Genomic DNA, 27038 nt, shown 5'->3' with positions numbered 1-27038 from the left:
ATAATGTCTTCTGGATGTCTGTTTGGAGTACACTGGCTAGTGACACTTCTTACGCTTGTACAACAGAAGCGGCAGTGCTGATCAGCTGGTGGCTATTAGGTTTGGGGCCATCTGTACTTCCCCTTGCCCAGGAAACTGCTTCCCCTGGGGTATGCCAGGGAGTTAATTGTATGCTATCCCTGGAGCATTGGCAATACCTCGCAATGATTCTCAAACTGTGGGTCATGACCCCAGAGTGGGTCACGACTCTGCTTTGATGGGATTGCCAGCGCAGAAAGCCACAGGCAGGAGCTCCACAGGTGGCAGGGGGCTAAAGCTGCAGCCGGGAACTCTGCGGTAGGCAGGGAGCTGAAGCTGATCTCTGTGCCTAGTGGGGCTGAAGCCTCCCACCCGGAGTGGGGCTGAAGCCCCAAGCACCACAGGGCTGAAGGGGGGCGGGGGAGGGAGGGTTCTCCATTTTTACTAGTAGGGTTGTCACGATTTTTTAAGTCCAAATGGGATCACCAGCACAAAAAGTTTGAGAAACACTAGGCAATAGCATTATGCTGTCTCCTGTACCAGGAGTGCTGAAAAGGAGAGCGTTAATGGAATTCCTGAATTTATACAGCTCAGCCATACTAGAACCATTTGGTTATAGTATACCAGAGCTGATATAAAACAATATTTGTTATTTTTGTTAGACCTCCTTTGCAACATGGATAGGGTAGGAGTAATTTTTCCAAAATGTATGTGTAATGGAAGGCAGATAGACTGATACGTTTTGTCACTGAAAACTTGTATTTGTGTGTATGTGGGAGCTTATTTCTGTTCTAAAAACCTGTATTGAAAAGGTGCCACTTATATTATTTTTACCTCTGCATTTGATGTATTTTCCTGTTTGAAGAATCCATATACAATTTTAGGAGACACAAGAAGAGATGAAAACTTTTAGGTTTCTATATGAGCACTAGTAACCAATTCGAATTGCTGCTACAGAATTCCAATACACTAGACCCATCGATTATCTAATCAGTAAGATACTGTGTATTTTGACAATCTGCCATTGAGACAGATTTATTTTACCCTGAATACAAAAAGTTGTTTCTCTAACTGTTGCCTCAAAGGATTTTGTCATCTGTGAAAGCTTTTTCATGTATTTTTCTAGCCTTTTCCCCCAACTTCACAGATGAGACAAGCAATGAGATTAGATAAATGTTACTGTGCATTAAGACGAAAATCAAACAATTAAAGATATTCTTAGCTATGTTTTAAGTTGTGTCCTTCCTAATAGAATAAACCTTATAGCATATAGTTAAATGTCATAACTAATGTAACCTGCAAAGACATTAGAAACAGCTTATCTCAAAGGTCCAGTGACAGACTTATTCAACAGTATTCTGTCTAATATTTAGCTGCAGTACATTTCATCTGAGCAGGCACTTGGGTCTCATGGTGATGGGTATTATGTAAGAAACTAAAGAGAACAGAATAAAGAGACTCCATCACATATTTTGAAATGCCAAGATAAAAAACTTTGTTTAACTGTATTTAAGGTTGAAAATACCTGTCATTTACTTGAATATTACCAACTGCACAATGAGGCTTGTTCTTTTGTTTAAAAAAAAATAGAGACGAGATTATAATTTAAATTTAACCTTCAAAAATAAAAATTCAAAAGCAAGAATATTCACAATAACAGCCATGCAAATTACTTTAAATATTCTCTATTATTACTGTACTGTGAACAGCTGAAAATCTGAGACAATGGTGCTGCCCCTCCCCCCCCTTGTTTTTTTAAACAAAGCTCTACATTCTTGTGAGGCTTTAATGCTAGAGTTTGTGATAGGTGCTTTCAGTCCTAATTGTTACTTAATGTTTATGTCTGGGAATTTTCTTTGGACTTTGTAATAAGTTGTAGTTACCCTTTTAATGGGGTTCCTTGTTTATTCAAGAACTAACAGAATTCTGCGACTTGCAGTCTAGGGCCTGTAGGCATGATCATGCACCATTAAAGCCAGAGGGGTTTTTGTAGGGTTGCCAACCCTCCAGGATTGTCCAGGAGTCTACAGGAATCAAAGATTAAACTTTAATTTAAGATTATGTCATGTGATGAAATCTCCAAGGATACATCCAACCAAAATTGGCAACCCAAGGTTTTTGCCATTAACTTAAATTGGAGCAGGAACAGGCCTCTGTGACTACATGCTGGAAATGAAGCTTGCTGGGGGTTGGGATAGAATTATAGAAGGAAAGCTCTTTGCCCAGTCATGGGAGATCAAAGAAAAGACAAGATTTGGAGTGACTGTTCTTTTGGAAAAGGCCTAGGAGGGAAAGAAGGAACCTGGGCTTGGAGTAAATAGTGGTGTAAAAGCCTGCTTGCGAGCACTGCACTGAGGGATAATTTATGATTTAGGGGTATGGTGAAAGCAGGAGAAGAAAATGGATTGGAATGAGAGATGTTATATGGTTTTAGGCTAGTATGTGCAGCTTCTCTTATTGAGGATTGCAGGTCCAGGGGTCCAAAAGAGGATGGCAAGAAACCCCTTCACTCCCCTGTAAAACACCTTACACGTCCCTAGGCACATCTTGGACTGTTTAGCTTGAGGAATATCAAACAACTGTTTTCTTGTTTGGAATTTTCATTACCTCAGATTGAATGGGAGAATTTTGTGGTTTAGAGGGCTAAATAACATTAACTACCTAACCACTGAAGGGAAACTGAGACACATCCATACTCAATGCTAGACCAATGCTAGACTTCCAGAGCTGGATTTCCAATTAGGCGCAGTAGGCACATGTCTAGGGGTGCCTTACTTCTCTAAAACTGTGTAGACCATGAAGGTCAGCAGTAGGCAAGATGCTGTGCCTAGGGACGTGTAAGGTGTAAATCCGGCCCTGCAGACTTCTTAAGGATCACAGGAGTGGGGAGCTAGGATACTGTAGACTTAGAAACCTTTCTGTATATATATATATATATATATATATATATATATATGGTTGAAGTGTTGACAAGACCTTAATGGTGTCTTGTAGCCAAGCTTAGGTCTTGCTCATGATAGCAAGTTACAAAACACTGTTAAGACCCTTCTATGCTACAAAAGAGAATTGTACTGTAACCAGATCTTCTGACATGTTAGATCTGCAGTGTAAACTGGGCAAAAGAATGGCAGAAGAGTCTTCCTCTTTGGTATTTTTGGTACCAAATTTACTCCCCCCTCCCCCCCAATGGTTGTATACTTAGGATTTAGCTTGTTTTTGGCTTTCGTGATAGTTTTCAGACTTATACTGAAATTGTTTTGCCAAAGTAATCTCATACTGTACTGTAAAGGCATCACTGTAATGGGGACTACCCTGGCTTGTATAGAAATCATTTTTCCAGTGCAATCCAACATTGTAATGGTATAATCATAATAGAATCTATATGGACCGGCACTGAAATTGCTTTACTATTGTAATCTCAGATCATAACTGTGTTTTAAACTAGGTTTCTATGGGCAGGCATTGGAATTATTTTGCTATCACTGTGAAAATGTAATAGGTTCTTCAGAGTTACTGTATTTTGAAGTTATTTTGCTATTGCAATCTTGCATTGTAATGGCATTGTAATTTAATTATGATGTTGTCAATAGCATTATGACTAAAAAAAATATGAAGCAATGCGACATATGCTCACCAGCTGTTTGTCAAACTGAATTGCCTTAATGGTTTATATTTTCCAAATTGCCAAATGGAACTAGTACAGTTTAAGCACATGCTGCCAGCAGAATTTTATTTTTAAATATCCATCATGTTTTGATCTAGAATTGGCAAAAAGATCCCAAACTGTGTCCAAGTTTGTTCCCACTTAGAAATTCAAAACTGAGATGACAAATTTAAGCTTTAATAAGAATTGCCATAGCTTAACCAATAAAATAAATACTCAGTTAATTCTAATTCAGCTTACTAGACAAAGTAGCAGAAAAAGAATAAAATCTGTTCTCCCCCTTTTGTCCACCCACCAAATAGCATGCCAGGGTTAAGAAACAAATCTTCAGGGGCGTTCTTTTCTCCTAACTCACAATAACTATGGGGCAGCCTTCATTGCATGCTTTGGTGGATATGGAGGCTCCACTGGGTAATCACTTCTACCCATTGTCGGTAGGAACAGTCATAGTTGGCTTCCCACTCCCCTCGCCCCCACAATAGTCCATTTGAGGCTGGACCAGAGCTGTTGGGAGGCAGCATTTGCTTAATATGATCTCCAATTCCCAATGCAAGGGCAAGTGACCCTTACACTCTCTTCTCTTTGTGGTAGTCTCCCCTGGGGCCTCCTTTTGTGGCCCAGTTAACATCATTAGTGGAGAAGTGACCTTGGATAGTCTTCATTAGCCTGATCTCTGTAATTAGCCCACATAGCTTAATTCTTATTCACAACAGGAATATCTGAGAGATTTCCCAATTCCCTACTATTTCTATGTAACAGGAACGATCAGCAAACGATATAATTCCGTATTCAGGTCCTGATTCACATCTAAGGGTACCTGAAAAGATGGAATAGAGTTAGGTCTGATCTATCTGTAAAAGTTTTGCCAGCATAGGGATGTTGGTCAGGGGTATGATTTCTTTTTACTGACATAGGTATACCAATGAAAACTCTGGTTCTGATACAGTTATACTGGTACTGTCCTCCAAAATATCTGGTTCTTGCCACTATCCAAGATAGGCTATCAAACTGGATGGTGCTCTGGTCTATTCTGGTAAAATGGATGGGCTTTGTTTTTTTTAATGATAAGATAAACCAATACTATACTTTGCTAGTTTTGAAAAATAAAAATGCAATTAAGATGAAGTAAACTTAAGGACAGAATACTTAATTAGAAGAAAATGAATGTACATAACAGGCTAAGCAGAGTATTTGAGGGAAAAACAGATAGCTATAGTAAGTAAAAGATGTTGACCTGGATCCTGCAATGACTTTTGTCTTAACTTTATGCACATGAATAGTGGGACTATTCACAAGCATAAATCCATGCAGGTTTGGAGTTTAAAAATACAGGTTTAAAATTGAAAATTTAATTTTCTCTCTTCTTAGAAAACAGGGAAGCCTTCTTTTCTTCTTTTAATTGAATAGAGGTATGTTTCTCTTACAATTTATGTAAATTATGGACTAATTTTGGTTGTCTGATTAAACTAGAAAACTCTGTGTTGTAGAATAAAATTGACAACTATAATATAGTGAAGCAAAATTAGGGTTTTAAGACAACAAGGGATATTTTGTAATATGATATGCTCACTAAATGAAGCATGATTAATATAAAAGGAATATGGTAGATGTGGTTTGAAGAATTTCTGTTTCCAATACATCAGATATTTCTGTACTTCCAAAGGATTGCTTTATCCAATCATTCCTCTAACTGAGCCTCTGGAGTATAAATGAAGCATTGTATCTGTTCTCCCTCTTATTTTATTTTATATCCTGAACTAGTCCTATGAAAGGTAGATTCGGTTATTGTTTAGTTGAAATGGAATTACTGCAATTCCACAAACAAATTGGACCTCATTTAGATGCACTTTGTTATAAATAATCTTGGAGGAGATTGGATTTCTCTCCTTGCTGATGTTCTTCAGCTGTAGATTAAACTCACAGCATCTAAAAGGGACTGAGTTATTGCTCAATTGAATGATCACTGAACAACATACACTTGTCCTTGTTCTGCCATGTTGTTATCATCTCTATTTCCCTAAAGCATATTCAGCAAAGGTTATAGTAAAAGAATCTCTGTTTTCTAGGATTTTTTTTATTGTTTATCCCAACTTTTTCTTATTCAACTCCATGATTCACAGCCCCGATAGTGCATAATTCTTCATTATCTGGAAAGGAAAGCCATTTCATAGATTGGTTAAGGGCATTTTCCACAGTCAGGTCAGCTGGTAACCATATTTCACATTCAGCGTTAGGCCACTTTGAAATTTAACAGTATGTCTTTACGAGCTGCTGGAAATCCTGCTGCCTTTACATTTTCCATTCTAAATGTTTGCACTTGTTTATTTGGGTGTGTAAAAAATGCTTGTTAAAAAACACACACACACACCGTGCCCGGAGATCTTTAGGACTGCTAACTAATATCTTATTTTCATCCTGAGGTTGTGTGGTAGTGAGAGCGACAATGTAAATTCTTATACTTCTAAGCCAGCTACCTCTAATCTTGTGTTGGTTGGGCAAGTTACCTTCCAAAATACAGTACTTCTAATCTGAGCTATTTTTGCAAAGAGATAATCATGCTAATTAATGTTAAATTATATTTTGTGGTTTGCTGATATAACCTTTCATAGGGGAAAGTACACATTTAATTTAGCTGAGCGTAAAATAGTATCACAAGGTAAAAGAGCACACTTGCAATCATTTAGCTAATAATTCCCACAAAAAAGCAAGTTTGTACTGTGTATATATGAGTAGCAAATCTGGGATGTGCTAGATGCATGTGTTGATCAAATTAGTTTACATTTTATTGCTTTTTGGCATCTTCCAAAAAATTTTTTTTACAAGGAAGTGGAGAAGTGATAATGCCTAATTAAAATGTAAAATAATAAAACAATAGGAGAGTGGCTTTTCTTACTGCTGAGTTAGCTGATTTACAGTGTGTGCTCTCTTTAAGCATTTCATAGACAGCACTTGGAAAACTAACAAAGCACAGCTTCTCTGTTTGTCTCTCTGAGACATACCAATAAATCTGATCAGATAAATAATGTGATGTTAATGTACAGTGTACTGCTGCAGAGACTTCAGTGTGGGTTTTTAATTGTCTTGACAATATCAGATGTGTTTACTGCAGAGGAGAATTTAAGAAAACATAATTGAACAAACCATTAATATGAATCAAATTGATAGGCTACGTGTAGGTGCCAAATATAAAAGGCAGGATGGCAGTGTGAAGTTGTTGAAAGGATGTGGAACTGTTTCCAACATAAAACAATGTGACTGTCACAAACACAGTACATCAGCTTTGTTTGCATTAAAATATGGTGTTCTTCTTCAATTGATTGTCCACACAGATTCCATTCTCAGTGTGCATATACCAGATGCATATGAGATTGGATTCTTTTTAATAGCCGTGTGACCACTGTAGCCAAGGGTATTAGGAGCAGGGCTGCCTCACTGGCCTCTCAATTCCTTCCTACCGCCCCTTGCTGAGAGATGAAACTCTGTGGTGGAACCTCTTAACCAGCAAGAGATTTTTTGGCTTTGTTATTCTAATTCCTAGTAGTTAGCTAGGTAGGTAGGTAGTAGACCCATTAGTTTAAAAGCGAAAACAAGTTTAGATAGAAGTTCCCTGTGGATAGGGTTTCTGTGCACTTTCCCCACCCTCCTGTACAGGGCTAGACCGCCTTGTATATGAGACCAAGATGACTGAAGTAATGACATAACTAGAAGTGGAAATATGGGTGGGCCTCAATTTATAAGAGAAGGAAATGACCTGTTCCTGGGACAATTCATGGGGTTGGAGGCTGAACTTACCTACAGTTGCATGGAGAAGTGGGTCTTCGTGTTTATCTTGGGGCATAGCCACAAGTAGGCCTGGGAAGGCGTGGAGGAAGGGGATGGGGAAGGGAAGGGAAGGCTCCTGGGCTGTATTGCTGTGTTGGGAGGTGGCAGAAAAGCACCTGCCCCACAATGAATCCCTGCCTTGTCCCTGGGACAACTCCAGGGGTTTGGAGACTGAAACCCTGGCTGGGCTGGGCTCCAAACTTTGCTCATAAGGGATACTGCACCTTCTCCTGCATGCCTGTGGGCAGGACTCACCTCCGAGCTGAGTGTAGGATCAGTCCAGGTCCTTGGACTTGGACAGACTCTTTCCTCCCCTTGCTCCAGATCTTCACCACCAGCTGTATTCTGGAGTCAGACTGAGCCTGGCTAAGAGAAGAATCTAGTGCTGGGATGGGTCAGGAGCCCTAGTGGCCCAGCTCTGGCTGTGGAGAGGAAAGGGACCAGGCGTGCTGCCTCCTCCCCTTTTTCTGGAAGCAGAAATATTGAACAGGGTGGGCAGGAGGCAGGAGGCATCGGGCAGGAGCAGATGAACTTTGGGTAGGCCTGCATGCTAATTGGGTGGACCATTGCCATGCCCCAGGCCAAAGGCAAATCTCCAGGATTCAAGATCTTCCCCTCCTGTGACACAGCAGTGCCCATCAGTGATGGTCATGCAAGGTGTTGTCTACTCTTAAGCAAGGGCACGTGCCTGAATGCTGCCTGGTGTGCAAGATATTCTGAAAGCACACCCTGAAAGCCAGTGAGAGAAGACTGACATTAGATGTCCTGGAGACCTCTATTCAAACATCCTCAGATCCAGGTAAGCCAGGTGGGAGACCTTCCTCCCAGCCAGTCCTCCGGTGACCTGTGAGCCACACCGCCATCCCCCTCCAGCTAGGAGGCAGAAGGCCTCTCCTAAGGCTTTGACTTACCAGAGCCTTAAGACAAAGCCTTGTATAATCTCTAAAGCAAAACCAGCACTGACCGTTGATTCCTAGAGTAATTACCATGCTGCCCCTAGTACTGCCCAACCAGCTGACCCTGTACCAACCACACCGACACCAAGGAACCCAACACTGAGCTCATTGGCACCAAACACCATGGAGCGAAAGGAATCTGCATTCTAGAGCATCTTTACTGGTATCGATGGCCTCATCAGCATCATAATGTTTCTTGACATGAGAAGAATTAGCAATGGGACTGGTGCTGGATTCCCTGATCATAGACAAACACAGAGGCAATCAACAGGCCAGGTCCATCCTATGACTTACTGGTGCTGGCCATCGATGTAATGAGACTGGACTCATCAGGCACTGTTCCCCACCAATGGAGGATGATTTTGCTTTCCTAGTGTCTTCAGACAATTGCAGCAGACCATCTTCATCAGACTGTGACCCAGTGGGTGTTGAACAGACAATCCAAGGAGGAATTCACAAGAGGCACTCACAGATCAGCAGATTTCATTAAACAAACACTGAGCTGGTCTCCACCTATGTACCCTCCTTGCCCCTCCCTCAGCCCAGTACCCATATTAACCTTGGCCATATTGGGCCTCTTAGGGAGTAAATCCATACATCAGCTGCCTCAATGAACTCCAAGCCAAGAACATCCTTGCCCAAACACCTGCTGAAACTGGCCTTGATGCCCACTCCTCAACAACTCATAGTAGAGGAAGAACAAGAAATGAGTGTGGATGATCTTTTCCCTGAACACTAACAGCCAGTGCCCATATCCTTCTTGTCCTGGCACAAAGCAGCCAACCCTCTATCCATACCCTCTTTAGACAAGTTGAAAATCATTTAGGACTTGAGTAGAAGTCTAGTAGATACTCTTGACATTCTGTTCAAGATCATACAAGAAAAAAAAGCACAACTTGTTGGACATTCTCTCCAGTCCCCTCAATTAGGTACAATGGCCCTACTGATCGATGAGTGGTTGCTAAAACCAGCTATCTGGCACACTCCTGCATTGAATCCTGCCACTTCAAAATGTGCTGATGAAACAGATGCCAGGAAAATGATTTGAGTACTTTTTTCCAGCGCCCCACCTGGGATATTTGATCACCCAAGCTGCACAGGAGAGGTCAACATAACAAACTAGGTCAATCTCCAGAGAAAAGAATCCTAAGAAACTGGACCTTTTCAGATGGAAAGTGTATTTCTCAGGATCTTTAACTCAGAGTCACTACCTATCAGGTGCTCCTGGCAAAGTACAACTTTCTGCTATGAGATCAACTCTCCTCATTAGCAGACAAACTCCCTAATGGATATCAGGAGGAGCTAAGATCCAAAGGGCAGCTCAGTGCTAGAACTGTGCTCCTGAAGGCACTGGACATGTCAGACATGGCAGCTAGGACCATGGCAGTATTGGTGACAATGAGATGGTTCTACTGGCTGCAAATGTTGGGCATCCCTGACCATAGAGGAATTGCCACTTCAGGGAGACAACTTCTTTAATCATGAACCAGATAAGGTGTGAAAGATGTGAGTGATGGCCCAGCTTCTAGGCATAACACCACCACTGCCACCAACAGCCTCAATCATGACGGAGGGGTGGCTGGGTCAAAACTGAGAGAGGCTGCAACTCCACAGGCCAGATCCCAACACCACTAATTCAGGTTTGGCTGGCCCACCCACCCCAATCTCCAGGCGGCAGGAAAGTGCGGACAGGGTGTTGTGATCGTGGTGAAACCTTTCCCCATGTTGAGCAGACGGGTCTTGATGCTGAGTGGAGCTGCCTCCTACTTTGTATCCTGGGCATGGTCTCTTTCACTGCTGTAAGTAACAAGGACCAGCCCTGGGGCCAGCATGCATAGCAGGTCCTGCACTTAGATTGTGCCCTGGCCTGGGCTCCTCAGTCCGCCTCCCAAGCACTCATTGTTCCATGCTCTCTTGGTATTTATTTTTTGTTTTTTTTTTAAAATATCACACTTACACTAGAGTTTAGTATAGGGCAGCCATTGAATCAGGAGGATACATCCACCCCAGCCTCAAGGTCAAGAAAGACAAATCCACACTGGCTGAGACACAAAGCATCAAATTAATAGGAGCAGTGTCGGGTTGCTAGGTTAGCAAAGGCATACCTAACGGCAACAAAGATTCCCAACAATGACAGATATTGTATGGCAGCTTCACACACAACCAGTAATGCGAGTGAAAACCGCTCTGAAGCTTCTGGGACGCGTGCTGGAGTGTACTTATGTCATGCATCAGACCAGACTTCTCCATTGTCAATCAACTTTTAATGAAGACCAAAACATCAGTGACCATAACATCAGCCAGGAGAATAGGGGAAATCCAGGCCCATATGGCAGATCCTCCCTATACTGTTTTCTACGAGGACAAGGTTAGTTTAAGACTATACTCTACGTTCCTGCCTAACATTGAGTAATATAAAAATCCGAAACAACCTGTTCATTTCCTGGTCTTCTTTCCTAAACGTCATTCTTCAATGGCTGAACCCAAACTTCACACCTTAGATGTGGTTAAGTTGTTGTCTTTTTACTTGGATAGGACCAGATAAATTAGAACCTCACCAAGACTATTTGTGGCATTTGCCGAATGGATAAGAGGACAGCGGATATCCTCAGGGAGACTAACTAAGTCTGTTTTGGACAGAATATGTACCTGCTATTTTCTTTTGAATATAGAGCCATCTGAACATGATAAATCCAATTTGACTCAAGCTTATGTGACTCCTCTTTGAACTATACTTTCGACTGAGATTTGTAGATCAGTGTGGAGTTCAGTCCACATGTTTACCACTCTCTATGCCTTGGTACACTTGCCTCTAGGTCAGATGCAAGCTTTGGCAGAATGGTCCTCCAGTCGATATTCCAGTAGGATGTCTCTTACCTACCTCCAAGAATAGGATAGTGCTTGCTATCACTCAAATAAGAAAGTATTGTTACTTACCATACAGTAATCATAGTTTTTCAAGATGTGTTGACCACACATATTCCATGGCCCACTCTCTGCCCTCGCTGTTAGTACCTTGGCAGTTTTTAGGACACTTGGCAAACTCAGAGGCAGTTGAGACCAACCCCCCACTTATATTTTCAGCTATGATGGTTGCAAGGGCTCCCAGGGTGCAGGTGTGGCCCTAACAGATGCTGCTGTTCAAACAAGAGATGTTGTCCACCCAAATTCATACCTAGTTACTGTAGGTCAAGTAACCATACATTTTGGTATTACCAATACCACTGAAACTCTCTAGCAAGCCTGTAAAGCACTGTGTGTGCACACACATGGATGCAACAGTGCATATGTTTTCACACTACCTTGTGAATGCACTTCCTCTGAGCAAGAACAACATCATGTTGCACTGTCACTGTGTTGTTACTCTGTACTTTTGCCCTACCAGCAGCCCCTGGTTCCATGCATACTACAACCCACCTAGCCAACTCTTCCAAGCTACATAAATGCATAAATAATTAAATATGTATTTGTGTGTGTGTGTGTGTGTGTATACACCGTGGCGGAGGAAGTAGTAGGATTTGGATGTAGGTGAATGTGGGGCAAAGAAGAGGAAGAAGTTTAAAAAAAATCACCACCAACATATGGATGCTAGTGTAGATAGTATCAGAAAATGGAGAAGCAGAGACTGTTTGGAAGGTTAATAATTTTAATAAGTTCATTTTGGGGCATTCAGTTTAAGATGACAAGGAGACATCCAAGAAGTGGTGTTAGAGGCATAGGTTGTGATACGGAATGGGATAGTAGATAGGTCTCAGGGCAGGATGTGGGGGAGACAGACAGATATGTGAGTCATCAGCAAAGAGAGATGGTGGTTGAAACTATCTGATGAAGGAGATTGTTCAGAGGCAGAGTGCAAAGTTAAAAGAGCAGGGATACAAGGACCAGGCCCTTCTTTGTAATTATCATGTCAGAACAAAATAATTTTTTTCACTCATTTTTGATTGACTAAAGTTCATGCCTAGGAGTTTGAAGCATGACAGGCAAAGGTGTGAATTTTTTTCTTACCTCAGTGCAATTTCTATGTTTCAGTTTTTTCAGTGGTCATGTCAAAAACATCTAACTTTAATAAAACAGCCTTTTCCTATTAGAAGAAAAATTCTTTTAAAAACATTTTTGATTACATGTCTGACTCAAATTGCAAACCCACATAAAATGTCAAGTTATTGAATTACCCTTCCAAAAAGAACAGACTTTTAAAGTAATGATGGGTTCCAGTCAGGGTGCTTAAGCAGAACTAGTAAAGAGCCTTTCATTCTGGCATAGTATGACATTGTATTTGTATGGAAAACCCAGCGGCCAGAATGCAGTTTTAAGGCAAGCTTCTGTAATGCATTATCTAGTGTGTAAGCCTACACAAATACTTAACTGGATATTAACAAGTACTTTAGAAAGATACCTTGCATTAAATAGAGAACATTTTGTTATGATGAAAAGTCTACAAGACAGCTCTTAAAAGAATACTGGTGTACCTCTGTCATTCCTTAAAAAGGATAGATATCTTTAAGAGAGAAGATTTTTTCCAATCAGAATTACACACTGCAGACATTACTTCATCTTAAATATTATGTGTAATAAGAATTACTCATTCTCTGGATTAAAAAGAAACTGATAAGAAACATTTGGACATCTATATTTTCTCCACCTAGTCTGTGGTGCTTACAGCTCCCATTAATGGTCATGACACTCCTCCCCGCACCCCAGTAGCAAGCATCTAGAACAAGGCAGAAGACTACTGGATTTTGTTAGCTGCATGAGCCATGAATGTATTTGAGTATACAATGGGAGGTTTTGGTCCATCTTCTTTATGTGTTGGTATGGTAGAATGATCTGGGGGAATAAGCACAGACCTAGATGTTTTGATTTTGGACATTTTTACAAAAGCAAAGGAATAGATTCACAAAATGCTGGGGGAGGAAGCGGTCATTCTCACTCTCTTTCCCTGGCTCAATGACTATCCATTGTCATCATGAATGACTGTGAAGTGCCACTGTGAACAACAGTGAATAGTCATGGGTCCAAGGAGAGAGAACGAGAATCACTCTACAGCCTGATAGTTCCAGAACTCTCCTGAAATGTAGGAGACTCAAGTTCAAGTCTGAGTTCCAATGACTAATTTTTATATGCAATGGAACAGCTTCAACAGGAGAGGCTTGAGAAAGATCTAAAACATCCCACAGCCTTCTTTCCTGCAACATGGGAGATCCAAGTTCAAATCCCTTCTCCACATCAGGCCTTCTTTCCTGCAACATGGGAGATCCAAGTTCAAATCCCTTCTCCACATCAGGCAGAGTGGGGGCAATTGAATCCATATCTCCCATGTCTCAGGAGAGTACCCTAATCACCCATTCCCCATCTGCTTTGTGAGTCTAGTCTTTTGCTTTTGTAAAAATGCCTGAAATCAAAACAAAAAATATTGGGTCGAAAGGAAACATTGCTTCAATCCAACTCAATATTTTTTTTTACTTTACTTTGCTAGGAATTACCCATTTTTGATTCGATCTGAAACAAAACGTATTTTTTTTTTTTGGAATTGCCAGTGAACCAAACAATCTGTTGTTTGTCAAATTCTACTATCAGGCTTCTTGGGCAAGTCATATTTTACCTCACTTTCCCCACCAGTAAAATGTGGATAATACTTAACCTAACTGAAAGAAGTTTGGATTTAATAAATATTTGGATTAGCTGATGTTCTTACACCTGCTTCGAATGTGCAAAATGCTTTTGCACTGTTAAGTCCTTAAGTACAGGTTTTATACTATTTTGGATGGGGTCATAAAACATTTGTCTGAATTTCACTGGAAACAAATTTTTGGCTACAGGTAATTTCCCTAGTTCATCTGCTTCAATTTGCACAGGTCTCATGTGGTTATAGGGAGGATAAGAGGACCTTACTGCCCAGTGTGGCTTTGTAGGACTGGGACCATTTTTGCTCTGAATATTTATAAACTTACCTTTCCTAGCAATTATAATACTAGTACATAGCAAGATCTCTCTCATATGGTATATGGCAGCTAAAGTGATACAACGCAGGAATATTTAAAAGGTATGATTTACAGTGCACCTATGTCCTGGTTTTTCACTAGGTCCTTAGCTTGATATCTCTTTGTATAAATGCTTATTCCCAGCATCTATGTGAATAGATGATACCATTTGGATGAAACACTGATTTCTGACCCTAGCTTACAATTCCCACTCTGCACTAGGGATCCTTGTTTTTAATAAGGGTCCTGAGGGCTGTGGCTTGCAATGCAGGCTCTGGCAGCATGCCTCCATTGGAACTGCACTGTCAGGAAACATGGCACTGTTGAAGAGCTAAGGCTGGCATGCAGCCATGGGGTCTCCAGATATCCTGGATGCTTTGGGGGCAGGATTCATAACCTTTTCTGTGAGGGGAAGGAACAAATCCCATTGCCACGATGAAACAATTGGAGACAAATCTATGAGGAAAACTTAGTGGGAAATTTCCTTTTCCTTTTGCTCTTTCCTATGGGAAGAAGCAATACATACTTTAATTTTTGTAATCGTGCTTCACTTTTTTAGCTTAGAGGCACATAGAGAGTGAACGTTGTAATAGTTATGAAGCTCCCAACGACAATGTAAGAGCGTGAGTCCCAACCCTAGGGCAGACTGTTAAAAACAAACAAGGCCAGAAACCCCAAATTGGTTGTGAGTTCTAAACTTAGATTTTACCAACCAACTTCACCAAATGCAAAAGTCTGCAGGCACTTTAAGAGCCTTAACATGGAGTCATAGACAGTCCCTATGGGTACTCCAGTCTGTCTTGCCACTCAGGTGAGCATATCTCTGTGATAGCTGGCCCCTTACACTAAGAATCACAGCAATATTCATGTTACTTCTAATCCCAAAGGATCAGTCACTTACACCAGGTCAATTGTGCTGTAGGTCTCACATCAAAGATAGCACGTGTAGCCAATATTATACTAAACTATATGAAGATTTATTAAATAGGAAAAGGACATTAGAGAGTTATTTGCAAGGTTAAAGCAAGCAAACAGACACATGAATAAGTTACAGTGTTAGGTTTCAAAAAGTAATATAGGCTTCTATGATTAGCAAGCTCTATTTGTCCTGTAGAGCTAACCCAGGCTAAGCAGCTGGAGATCTCTTGCTTATGTCTAGAAACTCCTTGCCTCCCATAATCCAAGCACAACAGAGATCCTTAGTTCTTTTGGTTTGGGGTTTTATCCCCCTCCTGCCATGTGCTCTGAGCTGCAAACTCAGCTAATAGGAGGAGTCCACTTGAATGATTCATCTTCTCAAGGAGGAACGTAGAACAATAATAAGAGTCTTTAGTCCTTTTTGTTGATGGTTTCTCAATCCAGATGTAGGAAGTTTCCAGTTTTAAGATTCAACCCTAGCCTATCTGGTATCAATGGGTCTCCTCAGTAAGGATGTGTGTAACAATTTCTGTAGAAGAGCAGCTCTTCATGCTGATGTCCTTCTCCTGTATGGAGATTCATACAGTCTCAGAGGCTCACAAAACAACCACTCAAATATTACATTACAATATGGCACACAAATAGTACAAATAAGATTAATGCATGTAGCAACTTACAATCATTCAGTAGTCTAAATACTAAACACTTGCTTATAATTCTGCTACTTATTTTAATCGATATTAATGCACAAGTGAGCTACATTAATTCCAATGATATACCTCCGTATCCAGTGTTACATGGGGACCTTGGCATGAAGTGGCACCTGGACTTCTAGCGTCACAATAGTTAGTAGCATTGGAGTGACCTTTATTTCTTCATAATTGTTAAATATTTGTATAAAAGCAGATGATTAGCATCTTAAATTTCAAAACTAAAAAAGATTTGAAATAACTATAGCATTATATTTGAAGCAAAGCAGCTGACTAATCATTTCTTGTTTTTTATAGACATCACGAAAGAGAAGAGTTTTAAGTACTGATTTGAAGGATGACAATGAGCTGGTTTTGTGGATATGTATGGGGTGCTCCTTCCAATGCCTAAGGTGCAGCATGGGAGAAAGTGCTATTGGAAAAAATTTAAAATGGGCAATGGAGACTGGCATCATTTGTGGAGTGAAAGTGTACTGTATAAAAGAAGTTGTATGGTTTGTGGACAGGTTGTAAAGGCGTTTTAAAAGTGAAGACAAGTAGTTTGCGTTTGATGCACTGGTAGAGAGGGAGCCAGTGGAGGGATGGCATATATACAAGATAGTGAAGCAATCAGCTAGAAAATGGTATTTGCATGCAGTATTTTGAATAGGTAAAAGGTCAGAGAGAAGGATGTTTTAGTAGTCAAGATGTGAGATGATAAGGCCTGGACAAGAGATTTAGCTATATGGATGGACAGGAAAGGTAGATCTTACAGAGAGTATGCAGCTATTTAGCTATGTAACAGGATGTACTCACCGCTAGTGGTGCCTCCTCCTGGCTATGCTGAGAATTAGATCTGGCCAGGCATTGCGCCCTACTCTGGTAGTGTCTATCCCATCATCCTCTCGTCCTGCGGACCTCTCTCATTCCAGGAACTGTAGCCTCCTCTTTGTGACTTGGCCCTCCAGCCGGGTCACCATATGTGTTCCTCTTCTAGGGGTGGTGTAATGAAGTCTTTCCAGGACAAATTTTCCCAGGCAGTCTGCTTTGCTCTGCTGGCCTGTGCCTCACCCCCAGTGGCTGGTAGGGGAACCCAGGCCCACCCTCTGCTCCAGGTTTCCAGCTCAGGGGCCCTCCAGTCAGCAGTCAAGGCCTGCACTGTCCTACCTTTCTGCATTCCCCCTGAACCTTTTCCTACCTTCCTGGGTTCACAGCCTCCGAACTCACGCCTCTCAGGGAGTAACTGTGGACTACCCTTTAGCCCCAAATGCATCTCCCTTCTTCCAGGGAGTGACTGCAGCCTCCTCTGTTGCCAGCTTCCTGGCTTATATAGGTCCTACCAGTTCCTGCCCAGTTGAGCCTGCTTCCAGTCAATTCCCCGCTCCCTGGCTCCTCTCCAGATGCAACTTGTGGAGTTAATTGGCCCACCTGGCCATCTTAACCCCTTCCAGTCCTGTGTGGGATGGACACCTCCTCACAAGCTAACTGTGATTTCTTTTATTACAAAATATAGAACCAGACACATTTCTGACAATTATTTCTAAAGGCAACTCTTGCTTGTAGAATACTGTATTTATTTTAATTTTACAATCTTTAGGGTTTAAATGAGGTACATGAACAGATGTGAAAACTGATTGTTCAGTGCAAATTTTACAGTAGCTATTTACCATTACCACTGCCAGATATATTACTTCCCTCTTGACTTTTGTATGTACAACACATCTGTGTGCTAATACTGTGTATCAGAGTCTACTGTGATGATGAGCATCAGAGAAATGCCTATACTTACATTAATTAAATAGAATGTTTCCTGGAATATATTTCATTTTCAAATTGTATGAAAAATTATCCTGTTATAAATTTATGCAGTAGTATATAGAATCATCATTACAGGCTTTGCAACTTGTGAGAATAATATGTTATATAGTGAGTAAAGGTCATCTGGGATGGCCACCTTTTCTCTTGCTTAGCATACATGCTTATGCAGTCTGTGTTTGGAATTAGTGGTGAACAGCAACAAACTGATTGATTTTAAAAAAATCCTTTGTCTTCTCTCCCTCCTTGATTTTCTTTCTTCTTTAATAGACTCTAATAGATCAGGTGTTAATATGATGATAAACGTAATGAATGTCATCTTTCAGTATGCAGTTTTCTTCAATGTGTGTATGGATGTAATTATTATGAAAAGTCAATAAAATTCTAAGGGTTTTTTTTTAAAAAACTGGAGAGCAAAGCTCTGTGACTTTATAACAACATAATGTTGTAGGAAGTGTAAGAATAGACATCTTTATGTCTGAATGCAGTTGATTTTTAAAAAATTGAAGGATTGGCAGCAATAATTTTGTTGGTATCTCAAATGAATATTTGTAAAGAAATGAGCTTGAATTGACATTAATAGTATTTACAGATGTATTTAGTGTTGTAAAGTCATTCTTGTGCTATGAACATAATGCTCAATTATACTGGCACTTTTATGTTGTGTAGGTAATTTTCTTACATGCAGTGATCCTGTGTTCTATAATATAGTACGAATATGGGCTCAGATTTTCAGAATTGTTCAGTACCGATAATGGGGGCCAGATTTACAAAAGAGCTCTGCTCCCATTTAGCCTCCTAAATGTAGTGACTGGGCTTTCAAAAGTGCTTAGAACCCAGCTATACTCTTTGAGAAGCTGTAATTATTATGGCTGTACAGAGCTGTGGTATACTGAACCCTTAAGGTACTCAATAGTACATGGGTTGAGCCATGACTTGCAGGTAAGTGCTCAAGGCAGTTCAGCTGCTAGCCCTTGTAGGCGCTAGCTCTGGTGAGTTCCAGTAATCACTCAGACACTTGACTAAAGGGAAGGGATATTTTTCTAGGGATGCCAGGTTAAGACAGAGCTTGTAAATACCATAGGTACAGTGAGTTAACCAGTTACACGTCAAGATAAAACATAATGATTCGTAGCTTGGTCCCTGGGAGTAGTCCTATAGAGGGATACAGCTCCACAGGGTGCCCTTTCCTGTCTGTTCCTTAATTAGAGGCAGTTAGGTATCTGTGAGTTTCGAGGCCAGGATCAGTCCATGGTCTGTGTCATATTGTTGAGGGCCCCTTTGGGTTATCTCCAGGGTTGCTAGCTTTGTAATATTTAAAAACCAGACACTCCAGTAGGAGTGCCAGACCCCCCCCCCCCACACCATGCCTCTTCCCCCCAAGGCCCTGCCCCCACCTCTTCCCTGCCCTGCCTCTTTTCCCAAGGCCCCTCCCCAGTTTGCTCCTCTTCCCTCCACCCACATCACTCACTGCTTTTCCCCTCTCCCAATCTATCCAGGTCAGGAGGGACTCACCTGCAAAGCCGGGGCTGGGAGTTGCAGCTGCCCAACACAGGTAGGAGGTGGTGCCAGCTGAGTAGGGGTCCTTCACGGGTGATGACCTGATGCCTTCCTACCTCCCCTGCCCGCAGTAACTGTACTTTGGGTGTCCAGTCAGTGGACCTGACTGGACACCGTCAGGTCCCCTTTGCAACCAGACTTTCTGGTTGAAAACTGGTCAGCTGGCCACCCTAGTTGTCTCCCTACTGTTGTGGCAGTCCTTTCTGTACAGCTCCTGCTAGCAGTCTGCTAACAACTCTGGGGACAATTAGGCTACAAGGCTTCTCCGCAGCTCCTGGTTGTATATAATTTCCTTTTGCAAGAACTGTGCCCCCCTTTCTCTTGGGTGTCACAATCAGAGCACCCAGACGTTACCAGGTTCAACTAATCTCCAGTGTATGGGGCGTTTGGCTGCCATAGTGTTCCTAAGGGTCTCATCCCTTTAAGAGTCTGGGGTGGCTGCTGGCATTGTGTCATGAGAAAGAATTTGCATAGCAAGCATTATTTATAGTTGAAACTGAGTATTAATATATTTTATGCAAGTGATTCAAATCCAGTGGTAAAATTTTGCTCACTAGATAACTAATTTAAAGAGCAGTAGAAATATCAGCAAATAACATTCTACATGATTTTTAAAATAGGTCTGCTAGGTAACTGAACATAAATGGCCAATAAAATGTACTATTAATAAATCTAAAATTATAAACTGGTTGAAATATATGGAGTAAAAGATTTGATGGTAATAATGAAACAAACAGTGAGTGGACCTGCTTGTAGAAGGTGGAGTTTCAGCCTTAACTCTGAATTATCAGGCTTTGTGAGTTTAAATCACAGCTTAATGTTATTGTTCTTTGTGTGATTTGATTTCCAGTGGACTGCTGAGAGGATTTCTGTGGCTGAACTCAGGAGACAAATGGAACCAAGTCATGTACTACTCCCATGTTCTGGGGAAGTCTTTTAAACATTATTTTTATTAAGCATCTTCTTTCTTTTTTTAGTCAGAGGAAAAAGCAAAAGGCTGTTTCCTACTCTACAGGATGGATCTAACTATATTAGTTTTGTGAGGTAAAGCTTTAATTCTTTTGAAAGTCAATTTTTGTCTTCTTGCCAATAGTTGTGTAAAGGACATAAGTCTCTGTTTGCATAAGTGAGTACAACTCCTTTGATTTCAGTGTAATTGTACCTGCTTTCACCAGCAATGAATTTACTCTGAAATATCTGTGGAAACTCTTGCAAATATACTTATTCTGGTCTAAAGTTCCAGTCTGGCAACCAGTGTATAGTTTCTTTTAGGGACCACTCTGTAAGCTACTAGTGTGGGAGATGTATCCTAGGGGTCACTTCATATTTAAAAGCTTCTCTTAAAGTCAAGTATTCTGTACAATACAAATGGAAGAAGTATTATGAGCCAGACTAATCCCTAGAGAAATGTAAGTAACATCAATAAAATTCTACAACAGATAGTTTTGGTCCTGAGGGTTCATCTCTTTCTGGTGAAAAGCTCCTCTCCAGCACTCACCCTGAATTATTTTGCCGCGGCTGTGGAGATCTTTAGGGGAGAATTGCATGTGTCTAATGGCTGAAGTAGCCTGCTTGACTCTCGTAGGTGATGAGGAATCACCAGAGAAGCTGGATGAAGTAGATCCTCAAGCCCTCCTGCACAATACAGAGATTTGCCGCTGAACTGAAGGATCATGCTATATAGGGGAGGTGCACGTTCTATGAGACCTCCTCAAATTTGATTGCTCCTCCCCAGTGCTGCATTTTCTTTGTGCACATCTGAGTGAGTTATGCTATAAAAAGGCCCTCTGCACCTACAAGAGGGGGCATGATTTCTCTGTGTGACTAGTGATTTTGGGAGTTGAAAGCGTTTTCACATGAACATCTTATGAAGTCTCAGTTTCCAGCCAAATTCTTATCTTATGAATATGTAGGCATTTGTTTCTCTTCTTTGATAGATGTATTTCTTTCCCTTTTGTACATTGCGTGCCATGAAATTAGAACATTTTTGTCAAGACAAAAAAAGAAGAGAACAATTTCCCATCTACATTAGTATTGCTTTTAGCTTTTTTATTTTTGAAGTATAGGAGGTGACTCTTTTCTTTTTACTCTTACATTTCATCCACAAGCAGGGCCGGTCTTCTCTCATAGGTGGGTGACATCATTTTTAGTTTAGCAGCCTGGACAGTTGTTATGGGAGATATTTGATGTCAGAAAAACACTGATTGCTTTAAACTTCTGCAGTTAGATTACTATAGTTAAGGTGGGAAAAGCTAAATAAATGGCTTGGATTATTGGATTTAGAGAGAGAACAAATGCATAGGCAGGGCTGCACATTTCGCAGTGTCAATGTCTGCAACCTATTCTGTCTTCAGCAGTTGTCTGATATTAATGAGTTATTTAACTCACAATTGTGCCATTTAAACAAAGCCCCAACGTGGTGACAGGCAGCACCAGGAGATATTCTGTCTCATAGAGATGCATGCCTACTTCTGCATTTCTTTATGAGGTGCAGCTAACATCCTCAGCCCTTGCTGTTGGTCTGTGCATGGGGAGGTATAACCATGGCTCTATCTCCTCCTGTTCCCTTTAAGGCACAGGAAGGGTATGGATGGAGCAGTTCCTATGTACAGGGGAGTGCAGCTCTGCTTGGCCATTATGTGGGTTTTTTGTGCTTCCCCATCCCCACTGTACATCCATGTAAAGGCCAAATAGAGTCTCTCTAAGTGAACACAATGGCCTGACAATAGACATGACTGTGCTGCTTATCTAACATTAGGTGTCTTTACATTTTCATCTTTATATTTTCAACTTCCAAGGTTGAATTGAGAGTTCACTTTCAGTGAGCAGCTGCCGTAGTTCTGGAGTACATGTTGCTGGCTTGAAAACAGCAATAACACAACATGCTATGATTTTCCAAGATATAGCAGTTTTGTGGTACTTTAAAAGTATTCAGTGGATCCATCAGTTCTTCATGGGTATTTTCTGTTGCATTACGTACTTAGAAAGAAAAGTGTAATTTCTATATCTGAAGAGACAAGTAAGATGTATGTCTCTAATTTCCAAGATTTCTGCTGGGAATCAGTTGCTGCTGATTTTTATCTGTCAGCTTGCCCGTGGCCCCCTCAAGGGACGCCCAAATGATAGTACAATCCATCAGGAAAGCATGATGGTTGTCATTGTTAACATGTCATGTGCTGGTGACACAAATAGCAACAGCACACAGATAGTCTCTGTGAGATTGGTGTGGACATTTACCACATTATAAACAATGGGAGTTTTTAGAAGTTTTTGCAGTCTGGAAGAGAAAGCTATGAATTAGTTAAGAGACCACTTTGGCATAATCATAGTGATTTGAATAACTGGATAACTCATATTGGTTTAATGAAAATATAACATATCATTGAAGAACTAAGGAAACTTTATATACAAATACCTCAGTGTTTATAAAGAATAGAAGGAGAAAATTGATAAAATGCAAATACCAAAAGGAATCTTACCTACTGGTATGCAGTGTAGCAACTTATCTATTACATCATTTCTTGGGAAAGCTGGTAGTCTAAAGCTCACTATTGAAACTAGAGTTCTGTCTTACTCTTGTGCTACCTCCAACATTGCCTAAAGCCAGTTAAGGCCCTAGTCCAGCACAGCATTTAAGCACATGAGTAAATTTAAGCATGTGAGGCGTTGCACTGCAGTCAATGCACATGCTAAATGCAGTGTTTGAAGTGGTCTGAAAAAAGTGGGTCTGTCATTTTCTACAAAAATGAAAGTGCGATTACATCTGCCTCTCCCCATCTGCTCTCCCTCCCTAGCCCCCATGTCTATCCTGCCCCTGTCCTCCATCTATTTTGCACCATATCAGTTCCCCCCCCCCGGCTTACTTCTGCAGATCTTGTGGTTCTTCAGCCTGGGGGGCTGCAGCAAGGTACCTTCTCCTCCTTCCAAGGCTCGGTGCTACCCGGAGGAGGAGGGTGGAGCAGAGGAGCTGTTTTTTTTGTTCAGAGGAGGGGAGGGAGAAGAGGGAGCCAGAACTGGCCTGAGCTGATCCCTTCCCTCCTCTTTTGAGAATCTTTAACTCCTGAGGGAGTGGGAGAAAGCTCTGTCTACTTTCAGCAGCAATTATAAGTGGCTGCTCTTCTCCAGGATGTGGGCAAGTGGGGGAAGCAGCCAATCAAAGGGGTGTACCCCTCAGCCATCTGGCATAAATTGTAGAAATTTTATTTCACAGGTCTGTGAAGTGGCAAAACTCCCATTGATTTTAATGGGGCCAGGATTTCGCCCTATAGGTCTAGGGTCCAAGTGAACACCACCTCAGCTATAAAAAGACCCAGATCCTTGTCACAAGAAACTCCTAAATTCAAGGACACCCAGGTTAAATAAAAGTTTTGAGCTGTCACTGATTGTTACTCAAGCACCTGTAACTGACTTTCACCAAATAAAATAAGCTATCATCTTACCAATCATTGCATGCATATTATACAGTTAGCCTTCAAAATATTCTCTCTTCCAGAAATGCTTCCTTTTATTATCTATACTCACAGTTACTTTTAAAGATAGAGGACCTTTTAAACATTTGTCATATCCTTATATGCGATCTGTCTCTGAGTAAAACATGCACGTTTCAGGAATATCTAAGGTTACACCAAAATAAACAAGAAGAATATTGCTGACGCATGCCTAAATCCCCATAAATTTCAGTGAAAATATCCCCCAAATATTTCTTAACTTTTATTAATTATATAATAATGAGTACATAAAACCTATAGGTACCTCGTCCATAGCTTTTCAGTTCTCTCATGACTAAGACATTTATTTTCATAAAGAGTTGTGATACTGGTATGGATTGTGAAGTTTAAATGGGTATGACTGTACAACTTCCATCTTTTTGCTAGATAATTAAGGCACAGCTGGCAGCCCAATGGTATTCTTTGTTATTTATTAAATGGAGAAGTAAAAGAGAACACAGAAAATATTGTTGCCTTTGAATAGTTTTTTCCTCAGAAGAGAAAAAATGAACAGTACAAACCCATTATTAAAAACCTGTTACTCTTACATATCTGAAGTAGATGCCATATGAATATGAAAAAAATAGGTAATTTACAGATACAAAAATAATGAGCTCTGTACAGTAGTGAAGGCTTCTAGTCATTTTCATTTGTAACAAATCTTCTTGTTTATAGTATATAAATTACTTCTCTAGAACTATTTCTTCTTTTTTTCTAGCAACATTATCCTGAAATTGGTAGTTTGCTGCCGGAGATGACTAGTACACATATCCTTTCACAAGAAGAGAGTAGCTATTTAGATTAGTCAAATATAATAATCAAAGATACAAATCCATGAGTACAGTGTAGCTGATTATTGATTCTGTTGTTATATTATGTGTGAAATATACTGATAGAGAGCATCAGCATCATTTTGCCATTGTATTCATGTTACTAATAATTTACAATACTGAATTACAACCAAGGGAAGACTTGCATATCCTGAGAATAGGTGCAGATTAGTTTTTCTGGGTATAATACAGTAGATTTATGGAAAATGCTCTTTGATCTAGTATTCTGAAAATGTTGAGCACCTTAGTTCTATTTCGTTCCTCTAAATTAACATGGAAACTACATAATTATCTTGCAAGAATCACATTGAACGAGTTTCTCTAAGAATTTGCAATTGGTTTAATTGCCTCTTGGATGCAATTAGTGCACACCTGTGTACAGATACTAGCAAACCTTGATATAAACAATAGTACAAAGCAGCATACTCCATTAAATGAACTATTCTGTTCTCTATATACAAAAAGCCCCTCATTACTTGGTGATCTTAAGAGTCAATTTCAAAATGCTTATTGATTGACTGGACATCAGCTATTAAAACTAAGCATTTTGAAGTCGAAGGGCCTCTTTTCTGAATGATTTTCTACTGATGATATACTTACTATTGAGATTTGAACTGTTCCTAGAATAAAACAGCTAAACTATTTACCTTTTTTTATGTAGAATATGTATTGAAATCAGAAATCACTAGGCAGGACAGGCATTTATAGTGAACAGTTATATTTTAATGCATTTTCTTATCAGCTGTATTATGAGCTATTGGTTCACAAATAATGACTCTTTCCTTCTATCACTAGCACCACTTTTTAGTAATTAATTAGGCCAAGATTATCTTTCTGTCCCTAGAGTTAAACAACAGGAGGCTTGCAGCAGAGATGGAGGGACCCCATTTCTGAAATTCATTCCTACTTGTGATCTGCCAAACCTGAGAATGGGGACATTTTAACATGTTTTTCATAAGGCATCTATTATTAAATATGGTGAATTGAGAGTAAGGCAAGGAGCTGTCTGGCTTTGATTCCAACTGGCCATTTTGTAACTGTACTATACAGTTTATTTCTATGTAGCACTGTCATGCAGAGCCTTACAAAAAACAGGATATTGACTTAAAGAAAGACACTCCTAAACTTATGCCTGAAAGTTTTAAGGCAAGATTTCAAAATAAAAGTAATACTCCCTCTTGGGAGGAGAGGAAGGAATTGCAAGTGAAAGAACAACCTCCAGCTAAAAATGAGCTGGGATGGTGAGTAGAGCAGGAGAGGGAAGAAAAGGAGAATGAACATATAATGTCAGATCGGAAGGGTAAGATGAAAACCAGGAAGCCAGTTTTGAAGTAGATTCAGTTATAGCAAGCAAGTGGAGAGTGATGGAAGATAAGAGTGATTTGGTCCCTTTTCCTAAATACATTTTGGCCAGAGCATTTTAGGTTCTAAAGCCATATTGTTCACTTCAAAGAGAAGACAGTAAAAGTGGAAATTATAATAAATTCATTTAAGAATGTAAATTATTTTAGGCAAGAATATAGATTCCAGCCGGAGCAAGGTTGTAGTACGAATGAGTTCTGGCAAGGTTCCAGGAGTGGTGAAAGGAGACTCTCAGACAAGATGTGAATGAGAAAAGAGACTTTACCTTGTGAGATTGAATCAGATATTCCTATATCTGTACATTAAATATATACAAATTGATTACTACCATAATATTTATTCAGAATTAAGGATTTTGAAATAAATAGGTGCCTACTAAATACCATGGACCAAACATATTGTCCCTTCATACCATGCAAAAACTCTGATTTACATTTGTCCTTTTAGTTTTTAAATATTGCTATATACATTTTATAATCATTGTTTTAAGATATTTAAATTTAATAAACTGTGACTAATAAGTGTTCATGGAAACCTAAAACTTTGCTTATTTAAAATTACTTAGTATTTCATTAGTACAATCATTTGATAAGTGGCATTACCCTAGCTTTAGAAGAGGGGAAACTGAGGTACAGAGAGTTTAAATGACAGCAAAACCTTATCTGACCTATTTTATTTTTAGTTTACATAGTGGTGCTTTTTGGTGAACACTAAAAAGAATTCTATATTGTCACTTTTTGAGTATTTAAGAATTTTAAAATCAGTCTTTCAGTTTCTGACATTTTTCTGTTAACAAATGTGTGTCAATGCATAACACCAGCTTTGTTTTTGTTTTAAGCTATGCACACTGAGGCAGGGCCTCAGCCGTAAGGCAATGAATGTTTAAAGCATTTATGCATAAAGTTGCCTCAAAGGATAATTAGATTATTATAATGG

General features: G+C 40.2%; 1 protein-coding gene across 6 annotated transcripts in view; it reads left to right on the top strand.

Moving 5' to 3' along the window:
* IMMP2L (inner mitochondrial membrane peptidase subunit 2) overlaps positions 1-27038 on the top strand; it is a 796496-nt gene that overhangs the window by 299735 nt on the left and 469723 nt on the right. Inside the window, exons 6-7 of one of the 6 annotated variants that reach the window (XM_027833117.3) lie at positions 19363-19418; positions 20274-21009. The exons of the other annotated variants lie outside the window; for them this stretch is intronic. Of the exons in view, the coding sequence (XP_027688918.2) occupies positions 19363-19418; positions 20274-20284 (67 nt within the window). The 3' untranslated portion in view covers positions 20285-21009. Of the gene's footprint in view, positions 1-19362; positions 19419-20273; positions 21010-27038 lie in introns of those variants that run through there. 6 annotated transcript variants of the gene reach the window in all.

The sequence above is a fragment of the Chelonia mydas genome, chromosome 1 (assembly GCF_015237465.2).
Source record: "Chelonia mydas isolate rCheMyd1 chromosome 1, rCheMyd1.pri.v2, whole genome shotgun sequence".
Classification (NCBI taxonomy): domain Eukaryota; kingdom Metazoa; phylum Chordata; order Testudines; family Cheloniidae; genus Chelonia; species Chelonia mydas.
The sequence above is the reverse complement of the archived record's forward strand: the minus strand, read 5'-3'. Positions and strand labels throughout refer to the sequence as shown.